Source organism: Rhineura floridana, chromosome 4 (genome assembly GCF_030035675.1).
Source record: "Rhineura floridana isolate rRhiFlo1 chromosome 4, rRhiFlo1.hap2, whole genome shotgun sequence".
In the NCBI taxonomy this organism is placed as follows: Eukaryota; Metazoa; Chordata; class Lepidosauria; order Squamata; family Rhineuridae; genus Rhineura; species Rhineura floridana.
The window spans coordinates 117,229,985-117,242,255 of record NC_084483.1 but is presented as its reverse complement, the minus strand read 5'-3'; the positions used below and the strand labels follow the sequence as shown (position 1 = coordinate 117,242,255).

General features: G+C 44.2%; 1 protein-coding gene across 9 annotated transcripts in view; it reads right to left on the bottom strand.

Moving 5' to 3' along the window:
- ESR1 (estrogen receptor 1) overlaps nt 1-12,271 on the bottom strand; it is a 383,776-nt gene that overhangs the window by 158,933 nt on the left and 212,572 nt on the right. For all 9 annotated transcript variants that reach the window (XM_061624146.1, XM_061624145.1, XM_061624151.1 and 6 more), the window contains one exon: nt 3,839-4,029. In XM_061624146.1, the coding sequence (XP_061480130.1) occupies nt 3,839-4,029 (191 nt within the window). The remainder of the gene's footprint in view (nt 1-3,838; nt 4,030-12,271) is intronic.

The following is a 12,271-nucleotide window of genomic DNA, read 5'->3' as shown; positions in this document are numbered from 1 at the left end:
CTGCTAACACAATGCTAGCATAATTATTTGAAATCCATCAAAATCATGCCATTAGACAGTTTTCCTTCCCTGAAAGAAAATACCATAGGATTGTATTCAAACCCCAAAGACCAGACTATATATTATGTGTAACTGCATGTATCTTTTCATTTCTTAAATATGGCTGCAAGTTTTTAGCTGAGACCCTTGAACTTCTAGCTATTTTTCTGCTCAAAATGACACCTCTTTGAGCTTCAGGGAGAAAAGCTTGATAAGGAAGGGGGAAATGGGTTAAGCAGCCTTTCTCACATAGCTACTATTGTTTCACTGAAATTTCAGAAAATTCTTTTGAATAAATAAAGAAAATGTCACAGAAAAGATAAAATGTGGCTTATGTATTACATTTTGCTTGTCCCTAATCCTATTATTATGAGTTTTTGGTGAGAAAAAGCATAACAATTGTGCAGTAACCACCAATAATCTCTCTCTCTCTCCCTCTCAGTATGCCTGCCTTTGACATATGGACTGGCAATCTGGATAATTTTTAGGTCTAAGCTGTTTACAACTCTGTCAGTTATAACCCATTATGCCAGGCTGAAAATGAACCATATACTCTGCAGCCATTCTCTAGGCCTCCTATAACTCCCTTGATTTTGGCACTCTTCCCCTACTCCCCAAAATCATATAGTTGTTGTACAGTCAAATGAGATAAGAACTATATTGAACGTCATACCCTGAAAAATGCTGCATAAATTATAAATCCACACAGTTCAACTATAGTCCTAATAAGATTTTGTTAGAAGTTGTTTTCCAGGCTTATTTGTGTTTCTAGAGGAAGAGAGTTCCAGAACTTTAAAGCAACAGGGTCTTGGTTCTATTCCATTTCCCCTCCTTGTATGTGCCTGGCAGAGTTGTCACATGGACTACATGTCTGAATGACCAAATATACAGTCAAAGAACCAGCATGTCTTCTGCAAGGGTTAAGTCCTATCTCGCTAACCTGTTTTGGACAGTGTCAACAAGCATGCAGATAGAGGTGATCTAGTTGACATTGTGTACTTGGACTTTCAAAAAGCTTTTGACAAAGTACCTCACCAAAGACTGCTGAGTAAGCTTAGCAGACATGGGATAAGAGGAGAGGTCCTCTTGCTGATCAGGAACTGGTTAAGAAACAGAGTAAGGCTGTGAACACATTAGTTGCCTACAGCAAAGCATTCCCATTGGCCACACCTGGAAGGTGATTGGATCTGCCAATCAGTTGCAAAATCTCTTTGAAGCAATTAAAAAAACTGCATTCAAGCTAATCCAACCAGGTTTTACAGTAAAAAGGGGGCAGAGTTTGACCAGCATTGTGTGCCCGTTTTCAGAGGTGAAGCCACACTGGAACCAGATCAGTGAGTGTGTCTCTACCCTCAGAGTAAGACTAAATGGACAGTTCTCCCAATGGAGGGATGTAGAAAGTGGAGTTCCCAAGAATTAGTATTGGCACCTGTGGTTTTTAACTTGTTCATACATTTTTATTTATTTATTTATTTATTTATTTATTAAATTTATATACCGCCCATAGCCGAAGCTCTCTGGGCGGTGCACAACAAATAAAACATCTAATATACAATTAAAAACCACACATCCAACAATTTAAACATACATTAAAATCTGGAAAAAAATAAAACATATTTATATTTATACACATACTGGAATACCTGTTAAATTATACTACTAAAATATTAAAATACTGAAATACTAAAATGCCTGGGAGAAGAGAAAGGTTTTTACCTGGCGCCGAAAAGATAGTAATGTAATGATAGTACATGGTTTAGAGTTGGAGTGAGCAGTGAGGTAGCCAAGTTTGCTAATGATACTAAATTGTTCTGAGTGGTTAAAATAAAAAGAGATTGTGAAGAGTGTGACGCCCTTCCCTGGCTCTCCCTGTCAGGTTCCTACCTGCTCGTGGCTACTGCCTGTCACTAGGCACCACCAGGGACTCCACCAGTCCGGACTGTCCTTTTTTATGGTTTCTCTCTCCGCTCTAGCACAGACCTCACCAGATCCCCCTGCTAGGCAGCACCACCAGTCACGTCCTATAACCAGTATTCCCAGAGACTCTGCCTGAGTCTCTCTCAATCAGGTTACCTCTGTGACTGCGTGCTTAAGCTGTCCCAATCCCTTTGATCTATATAGAATGCATATAATTCTGGTTTGCTCTGGATACTTGTGGTGTTATATTCTTCCCTTCACCGCTGCCACCAATTGTTACAGTTTCCCTTCAGCCTTGGTAAGTACCTTGCCCTCCCCTCTGGTCTGTATATTCCCCAGCCAAGGATCAGGCCTCCGGTAAACCAAAATAGTGTTTATTAAATATTAGAAATAACAAGATTACTTTATAAAGGCACATAAGCATATGGTTTCATCTATTCCTGTGATACTTGTCTTAGTATTAATCCGAACTCCACACTCTCCCCACATCCACCTCCAAACACCCAGCTCCAAACACCTCTCAAACACCTCTAAAACCCACCAACGTCCACCCAGATTCAACTGTCATCCTTCCATTTATACTCTCAGCCATCCAAACACTCAGCCAATCATCCAGCATTCTACTGCTCATTTACTCCCCCCTCCTCTTTCATTCCACTTACCATGTATCTTCTATACAAACAGCACTTACCATATATACATTAATACAGGAACATCACAAAGAGCTCCAAAAGGATCTCTCCAAACTGAGTGAAAGGTAGTACAATGGCAAATGCAATTCAATGTAAACAAATATAAAGTGATGCACAATAGGCCAAAAATCTTAATTTCCCATATACACTCATGGGGTCTGAACTGGCACTGACTGATCAGGAACCTGATGAAGGTATCGACCCAGTATGCAGCAGCTATATGAAATAATGCACGGTGTAGAGAAAGTGTATAGAGAACAGTTTACCTCCCTCTGTCATAACATTAGAACTCAGGGACAACCAATGAAAATGAATGTTAGGAGATTCAGGACAGACAAAAAAAAGTACCTCTTCACACAGTACATAGTTAAACTATGGACTTCGCTCCCATAAGAAGAAGTGACAGCCACCAAAGAGGATTAGACAAATTTGTGGAGGATAAAGCTATCAGTAGCTACTAGCCGTGATTGCTATGCTTTGCCTTCATGGTCAGAGGTAGCATGCTTCTGAATACCATTTGCTGAAAACCACAGGTGAGAGTGCTGTTGCACTCAGGTCCTGCTTGCAGGCTTCCCATACGCATGCTGTGAGAACTGCATGATGGACTATTGGCCTGATCCAGGACAGCGGCGTCACTAGCGGGAGTGCGGGGGGGTGCGGACCTCTGGTGCATGCCCTCCCAGAGGCATGGACGAGGTGGCTGTGCTTGTGGGCGCGCGGGTGTCCCTGGGAGGGCGCGCGCCAGAGGAACACCCAGCCGGAGAACACCTGGGAACGCCGGAACACCTCCCTCGCCCCGCCAACGCTGCTCCCACTCTCGCCCGCCCGCCCGCCTCCGAGGAGTTGGAGCAGCGTTGCCGGGCAATGGCGCAGGGCGGGGCGACTCTGGGTGTCACCCCCCTCATGGTGACACCCGGGTGCGGGCCATACCCTCCGCACCCCAGTAGTGATGCCCCTGATCCAGGAGGTTCTTATGTTTTATTCATACTGTATGTCTATCAAGCAAGTAGAAAACATGTGTTGGTGAATATGATGGGGCTGACCAATTTCCTTTCCCTATTTTTTTGTTTTGTTTTATACTTCAAATGCAGTTTAGCTCCTGAAATGTAGCTTAAGATTATCAAGCTTATAATAAATACATTTACAAATCTACAATTGCAGTATTCACTGAGTAGCACTAATGTTATTACCTTGTATACTTCTTTTGAAGAAGGCTTTGCATCCCTCACAGGACCAAACACCATAATGGTAGCCTGAAGCATAGTCATTGCAGACAGCACAGTAGCGTGTCTCCTTGGTGGATTCCATGGAGAGGCTTCCCTTTTCACTGGTGCTGGCCATTCGTTCTCTGCCACCAATACGTCTGTTATCTGAACCTGGCCTGTAAATAAACATTTGGTGAGCTGTAATGATGTTGCAAGATTTCATAATTACTTCTTCAGAATTGCTTGACAATTAATTAACTTAAAATGTCAAATCTATTTTGTGTTGACGTCAAATTCAAAAATTAGAGTGTCATCTTGCTGGCTCAGTGTTCTGAAAAAAGGTGCAGAGCAATCCTTTCGGAAACCAGTACAGAGCAACTTTTCCTCCCCCACAGCACTACAGAAATATCTAGCCATTGCTGCTTTATCCACACATTGCATCACAACCAGAATACTTATTCAAGGAAAGCAAGGAAAGTACTTCATGTCAACACATTTGTGCACTCTGATTTCCAGACAAATAGCATGGAGGATTTCACCTTATATTTTTACCAAAAGGTATTTTCACTTATGTTGATTTTCTAAAGCAACTATGCTAGCTTATTAAGGGTATTCACCTTTGAAAATTCACCTGAAAGAAAACAGTGGAATCAGACTGATCTGAGGTTGCTCAATGTACTCACATGTTCTTGCCAGAATTAACTATTACTGGAATCTAATGTAATGCTGCAAGCTAAGCTAGAATGCTTGGGACAGAAGAACAGCTCTGCTAGATCAGATCAAACATCAAGGATGGAGGACGCATGACTCTCCAAATGCTGTCGGACTTCAGCTTCCACTATCCTTGACTATTGGCTATACTGGGTGGGGCTGATGGGTGTTAGAGTCCAACATCTGGAGGGCCATGGGTTCTCCATCCCAAATATTCATGTAGTCCAGTTCCTCTTTCCCATAGTGGCCAAACAGATGCTTCCAGGAAGCCCAAAGTTAATGATGTTCAATGCCCACACACACATAAGGTTTTTCTAGACTTTGGGTAGGCAAGGATGGAACTTTCAGGGATAGCTGGACAGCAGGCAAATACCTTTTTAAGTTGGTCCCATATAAACTCAAAATGGGACCAGTTTTATTGCGTGGGGGTAATTTGCATTTTAAGCTCTCCCCCACTCAGAATACCATATCTACCCAAAATAGGGTCATGAAAACAATAGCTCTCCCCTCCTGTTGTCTCCCAGCAACTGATATTGTGTCATATTTCCTCTGAACAATGAAGTTCTGTCCATCATATGTAAAAGGTGTGATAGACCTATCATCCATAGTTTGTCTATTCTTTTAAAGCCATATGAACTAGTTGCTATCTACCCTGACCTGTGGCCATGAATTCCATAAATTAATGATACATTTGGTGACACAGTACTGGGTATTATCCTACAATGCATGAGTGGAAGGCAAGTTCATGCAAGGAATATCCTTCCTGTCTCCCCCCAGTATCCACAAACGTATGTCCAGAGCGTTACTAACTCTCTTATTAACATTGTGGGGTGAATTGGACGGTGCTGCAGAGGGAGAATCACCTGAAATCAGCTAGAATAATACATCTCACCCCACAGTGTTTAGTAAGCCCTCCCCCCAACCACTTCTGCAACACTGGATATCACCCATTATCTTTTGCTACTGCCAATCACTTTCACTGAATGACCCCCAAATTCTAACATTACAGAAGAGGAAGTAAAGATTCTCTCTTTCTCTCTGCTATAAACCTCTATAGTTATTTTTTTTTAACTGAAAAGCCACCAACACTTTAGTCTTCTTTCACAGGGAACTCCAGCTTATTGATTCAGCATTTTCAAATTGAGAAATGTCAATTATTTCCAATAAAACTACTAATAGCTCAATAGGAATGGGCAAGACTTTAGCTGAATTTGGATTTAGCACCAGATTTTTGAATGGTCCACATATGCTCCATCTTTGCAGAGCGATCTTGTTTGCTCCAAACTTCAGCAGCTTTCCCAACACTGCATTTTTTGCAATGAAATAGTCCCTTAAATATATTGTTCTTTCATTGATTTTACACACAGCACAGCACAGCAGTACAGGTTTCTCTCCCTCTCTCTGCCACCCCTCAAATCACCCAAGCTCCAAGTGGGAGGAATCAAGCCAAGTCTAACCCATGCTAAGGACTAGGCTTGGCGGGGGGGGCACTGAAAGTTGCTTTCCTCCTTTCCTTTCCTTTATCAATATTTTTTTCAGATCATCAATAGTGGGAGGGGGAGAATCATGTTTGTACGCCATCTTTAGCTCCTTTGAGGAAAGGTGGAATATAATAATTAAATAAATAAATTCCAAGGGTGGGTCAAAATGCCTCTCTGGAAATTGGATTAATCTTTGGGGCAGGGGTGAAATCAAAGAATTTTTGAGTGAGGTGTGCTTACCTTTAAACTTCAAAAAGTAGAACAGAATGCTTTAAGGATCAGCAAAAAATGTGAAAAAATGAAAGAAAATCCTTTAAAGTTTCTTTTCCCAAAAATTTTGTTTGCTTTCTGCCTCTTTAAGCATTCCCTTCTAATTTGGAACAGTATGTTCTGTGAGATTAAAACAGTAGGGGCAGCCATGTTTTTTGTCAAGAATGCCCCAGAGAACAGTCCTATGTCATGGACTGTCTGTCCCAAATTAGAAGTGAATGGTGCCAGGCTACTGAGGAAAGTCTAGTGACTTTTCCACTTTTTTTTTTGCTGGCGCTTTCAAGCTTCAGGGAAAGACAGCTTGCCCACCACTAATGAACTTTCCCTGCAATCCAGAGTTGTAGGACAGTGCTGGATGAGTCTTAGGAGTGCAGTGTCCATTGATATGAGATGAAGGAGAGGCCCACCATGAGCTGAATGTGTACCTCAGGAAATGCCCCAGGATGGCAGGTGAAAAATTTATGTGAAAAGCCTTCCATGAAGATAGAAAGCTTGAAAACTATCCCTGCAGAGTTCATCACACGATATAATCAATTCAGACTGTTTTGTACCATTTCAGAAAGTAGGGGGACTTGTTTGATTAAATGACTTCTCTCCCATTTTTTTTCATCATGCCATTTTAGATTGTGAGCTTAAGGACAGGGACCATCTTAGAACTTATTTTTGTAGGCTGTCCTGAGAACTTTTTTGGCTAAAGGGAGGGGTATAAATCTTGTAAACAGACAAAAAATAATAAATGCTCTCCTGGACCAGTGTCAAGGAATTGGCAACCAAGGAGGGCCCCAGGTCTGCCCCACACTAAGAAAGAGCAGCAGCAGCATCTCCCCCCCTCAGGCTTCCCTATTCTTGCTGCTATGCTGCCACCTGCAGCAGTGGCTTTTCCTCCTTCCTGTCCACCAGGGAGACAGAGTGGGTAGGCAATGGCAGCTGTCCCATCACCAACTGCTCACTCACTGGCCAAGCAGGGATAGCAACTAGCAGCAGCAGTCGCTGCTGCCTGAAGGTAATTTCTGTGGGTAGAATTTCCATGGGGAACTTACAAGCTAGAATAAAAACAGAGCAGAGACCATTGTAAACAGGAAAGCCATATCAGCTGCTTTAGTTAGAAGTGCTTAGGAATAGTTATGGCTCCATTATAATAGAGCAGGGATGGAGCACCTTAGGTCCAGGAGCCAAGGCTGTCTATCTGGCCCTCAGGACACTCCCATGGCCACACACCCTCCTAAGCCACACCCCTTTCCAGCCCTGCTTTGCACTCTCCTTGGGTGTTTTTGCCTGGCTGAAATGTGTCCTTGAATTCTACTAATGCTTCTTGGTTGCCTGCATGGAGGATAGAGAGGGATGTGTGAAGAAACTAGCCTACTGTACAAAAGGAAAACATTTGCATTTGTTTCTCCATCCGCTCTTGCCTCTGCCCCTATCCATCACTGACATGTGCTTCCTGGTAGGTTGCCCAGAAGGAACTGCAATCCTCAGGCTGAAAAAGATTCGCCATTGGTGCAATAGGCCATGGGACCTAGGGTGGTGTGCCAAAGGCTTTCCAGAAAAGGTGGGTTTTTAGGGGGGGGAGATCAAGGAAGTAAGAGAGGAGCCATCACAGAGGTGTTCTGAAAAGCAGTTCCAAGCATGTAGGGCAGGAAGTGAGAATTAATTGTACTACACTAATCAGCTCTTTGCCTAGAGAACCTCCAATCCAATTCTTTTCAGGTGCTAGAATTCTTCCTTTAGTCCGCCGAAAACAGATAAACCTCAGACAGCAGCTAGCCTGGAGGCTTCGGAACTTTGAAATAATCAGAAGTAGACACAATGTTCACTCTGTCAGATAAATGCCCTCAACATTTTCCTATCCATCTGTAGTATTTACATTGACTTCCTGTACTGATTAACCTCAAACCAGCCCTTCAATGAGTTTGCTTCTTTTTCCATTGATTTTTCTTCTTGTTTTCAATTTCTGCACTTTCTTTCAATATTCCCTCTTTATTTGCATACCAAACCCTTCTCTTTACCAAAAAAGCACATAAATGGTTACAAAAGCAGAACATTTGAAATCCCAAGTGTAAAACACAAACATGAAATCCACCTCTAAAATTACTATCCTTGTATCACTTTTTCTACTGTCGGTCACCCACAAAAGGTCATTTGAAGGATAGGTTTCAGAATGATTCCTGCAGATGCATACATGTGAACGTATATTTTGTCAGAATGTCCACCCATAAAACTTTCTCAAAGAGTGCTATATTAGAAGCTCCAAAAGCATTTAACAGAATTGTGTTTGAGAAGCTGACTGTTCCCAATTACTCATCACCATATGTAGATATTTGGGTATCATTTCAGAAGCCCCATATAAATTTTAAAAACATCCTAACTTAGTACCTTTAGGCTTTGGGGATATCCTTGACTTTATACTACTGAAAATATGGCCATCAATTGCTTTAATAACCAGCAAAGACACCATGAATAATTTTATCAGTCAAATCAACAGCTTGACTGTCATCCAGAAACTGGTTTCCAGCTGCTGCAGGCAATGGAAAATAGATGCAATTTGTTCCTGGTTTACTAACACAGAACACCATTTAATAATAAACAAACTCATTTGCCACCAGAGGCATTCTTTGGTCTAATTTCAAGATTTAAACCGCTTGTAGAGTATACTGTGGTAATCTAACACTGGAGTGACAAAATCACTGATAACTCTGGCAAAAGCAAGACAGCTCACAGGTTTTACTGCTCCGAAACATTAATGTTTTCTGCACTCTTGACAAGTAATAAAACCAAACACTGTTTCTAAACTAAATTGCTGCAGACACATACCAAAAAGGGCTCTGCATGAATCAGAAAACCAAACCCAAACAAAGCTTACAATTTGTGGTTTAGATGTATTCAGTGTTCCCTTTTTACTTAAGCTGAAGTACCTCCTGTTATCCCTTGAAGGGTTCAATGGTTTAGTAAACTGCTTTGCTTGTAGTTATAGTCACCAAGTAAGTCAATGCAATGCAACTGATGGCTGTGTGCCCCAGATGTTGAAAGGTGGAAATATGTTTATTCAAAACATTAAAACCAAGAATCTTCTTTGGGTTCCTATAGAAAATATTGTTGCGCGCCTCCCCCAATCTCCGAGCAGTGAGATTTCAGGGGGTCCCTGCGCCCATCCAGGGTTTGGTTTCCTTTGGGAAGAAGGTCAGCGGAGACTGCGGTGTCTTTATGAAATATGGTTTATTTATGTAAGAGAGTTTTATCCATCAGGCGGGGAGACTTGAGGGGGCCCCAATTACCGTAGTGACGGGCAAAGGAAGGTATGGGGCTGTGAGAAGGACGTGCCAGGTAAGGGGAACGCGGTCCAGACATGTAGTGGCTGTGCCTTGTTCCGGTCCTTCCCACACCCGCAAGGTCGTTGGTAGTCCTATCAGCCAACTCTCAGATCTCCAGTTGCTGTTATTAAATGCCAGATCGGTATATAATAAAACCTCCCTCGTCCATGATTTGATTGTGGATGAGGCAGCCGATCTGGCATGTATAACCGAGACCTGGGTGGGTGAGCAGGGAGGAGTTGGTCTCTCTCAGCTCTGCCCACTGGGGTACTTGGTTCAGCATCATGGTAGATCTGAGGATCGGGGAGGTGGGGTTGCTGTCGTCTATAAGAGTTCCATCTCACTCACCAAGCACCATGTTCATTCAGTTACTGGCCTGGAGTGTTTGCACCTTGTGTTGGGCCAGAGGGACAGGCTGGGAATCCTTTTGGTGTACCGCCCACCTTGCTGCCCAATGGCTTCCCTAACTGAGCTGGCGGAAGTGGTTTCGGATATATTGTTGAGGTCCCCCAGACTAATAGTACTGGGGGATTTCAACATTCATGCCGAGACCACTTTGTCTGGCGCGGCTCAGGACTTCATGGCTTCCATGACAGCCATGGGGCTGTCTCAATATGTTAGTGGTCCAACACATGTATCGGGGCACACTCTAGACCTTGTTTTTGCTATTGAGCATGGGGAAAGTGATCTGGATGTGGGGAGTTTTACAACACTCCCTTTGTCATGGACAGACCACTGCTTGCTGAAGTTTAGACTTTCAGTAACCTCTTCCCTCTGCAAGGGTGGGGGACCTATTAAAATGGTCTGCCCCCGGAGACTAATGGATCCTGAAGGTTTTCAAAGGGCTCTGGGGGATTTTCCGGCTGATAGGACTGGCGCTCCTGCTGAAGCCCTGGTCGCTCTGTGGAATACGGAGATGACCCGGGCTGTAAACACGATCGCTCCTGCACGCCCTCTCCTGTGTAGAGCTCATACAGCTCCATGGTATACTCCGGAGCTGAGAGCGATGAAGCAAGATAGGAGGCGGCTTGAGCGGAAATGGAGACGAACTCCCGAAGGATACAATTATGCGCTGGTTAGTGCTTTGACTAAGCTCTATGTAGGAGCAGTGAAGGCAGCTAAAAAACATCATTTTGCTGCCACTATTAAATCATCTCTTTGCCGCCCAGCGGAGCTCTTTCGAGTTGTCCGGGGGCTTCTCCATTCAAACCCTCCGGACACGATGGAATCATCGGAGGCCCGCTGTAATCAGTTTGCCGATCACTTCCAGAATAAGATCTCATGTATCCGCCAGGACCTAGACTCTCAAGTTATAGCAGTAGATCCTAGTGAGATGTCCGGAGCACAGTCTTGTCCTGTTTTGTTGGATGAGCTCCAGTTGGTTCAACTCGAGGACGTGGACAAGGTGCTTGGACAGGTACCTGCAACCACTTCGGTACTGGATCCTTGCCCCTCCTGGCTGATAAAAACTAGCAGGAATGGAACAGGTAGCTGGGCCAAGGAAGTGATAAATGCCTCTTTACGAGAGGGAGTGGTCCCGGGCTATCTGAAAGAGGCAGTGGTGAGACCACTCCTGAAAAAGCCTTCCTTGGACCCAGACAATTTTAACAGCTACAGGCCAGTGGCGAATGTTCCATTCCTGGGCAAGGTCTTGGAACGAGTGGTTGCTGGCCAGCTCCAGGCGCTATTGGATGAAACTGATTATCTAGATCCATTTCAATCCGGTTTTAGGCCCGGTTTTGGCACCGAGACAGCCTTGGTCGCCCTGTACAATGACCTATGTCGGGAAAGAGACAGAGGGAGTGTAACTCTGTTGATTCTCCTTGATCTCTCAGCGGCTTTTGATACCATCGACCATGGTATCCTTCTGGAGAGGCTCGCGGAGTTGGGAGTTGGAGGTACTGCTTGGCAGTGGTTCCGCTCCTACTTGGCGGGTCGTCTCCAGAAGGTAGTGCTTGGGGAACATTGCTCGACACCACGGGCTCTCCAATATGGGGTCCCGCAGGGGTCAGTTTTGTCCCCCCTGCTTTTTAATATCTACATGAAGCCGTTGGGAGAGGTCATCAGGAGTTTTGGAGTGCGTTGTCATCAGTATGCTGATGACACGCAGCTCTACTTCTCCTTTTCATCTTCTTCAGGTGAGGCTGTCGATTTGCTGAACCGTTGCCTGGCCGCGACAATGGACTGGATGAGAGTTAACAAACTGAAGCTCAATCCAGACAAGACTGAGATGCTGTTGGTGGACGGGTTCTCTGATCGGATGGTGGATATATACCCTGTCCTGGACGGGGTTACACTCCCCCTAAAGGACCGGGTTTGTAGTCTGGGAGTCTTTTTAGACTCTTCCCTCTCACTTGAGGCTCAAGTAGCCTCGGTGGTTAGGAATGCGTTTTACCAACTTCGGTTGGTAGCCCAGCTACGTCCCTATTTGAGTAAAGAGGACGTTACATCAGTGGTACATGCTCTGGTAACCTCACGTTTGGATTACTGCAATGCGCTTTACGTAGGGCTACCTTTGAAGACAGTTCGGAAGCTACAACTAGTGCAAATTGCGGCGGCCAGATTGCTGACAAGGACCAACGTGCACTACGTTCTGCTACGAAGGCCCTCCTCCGGGTTCCAACTCACAGGGAGGCCCGGAGGGTGAT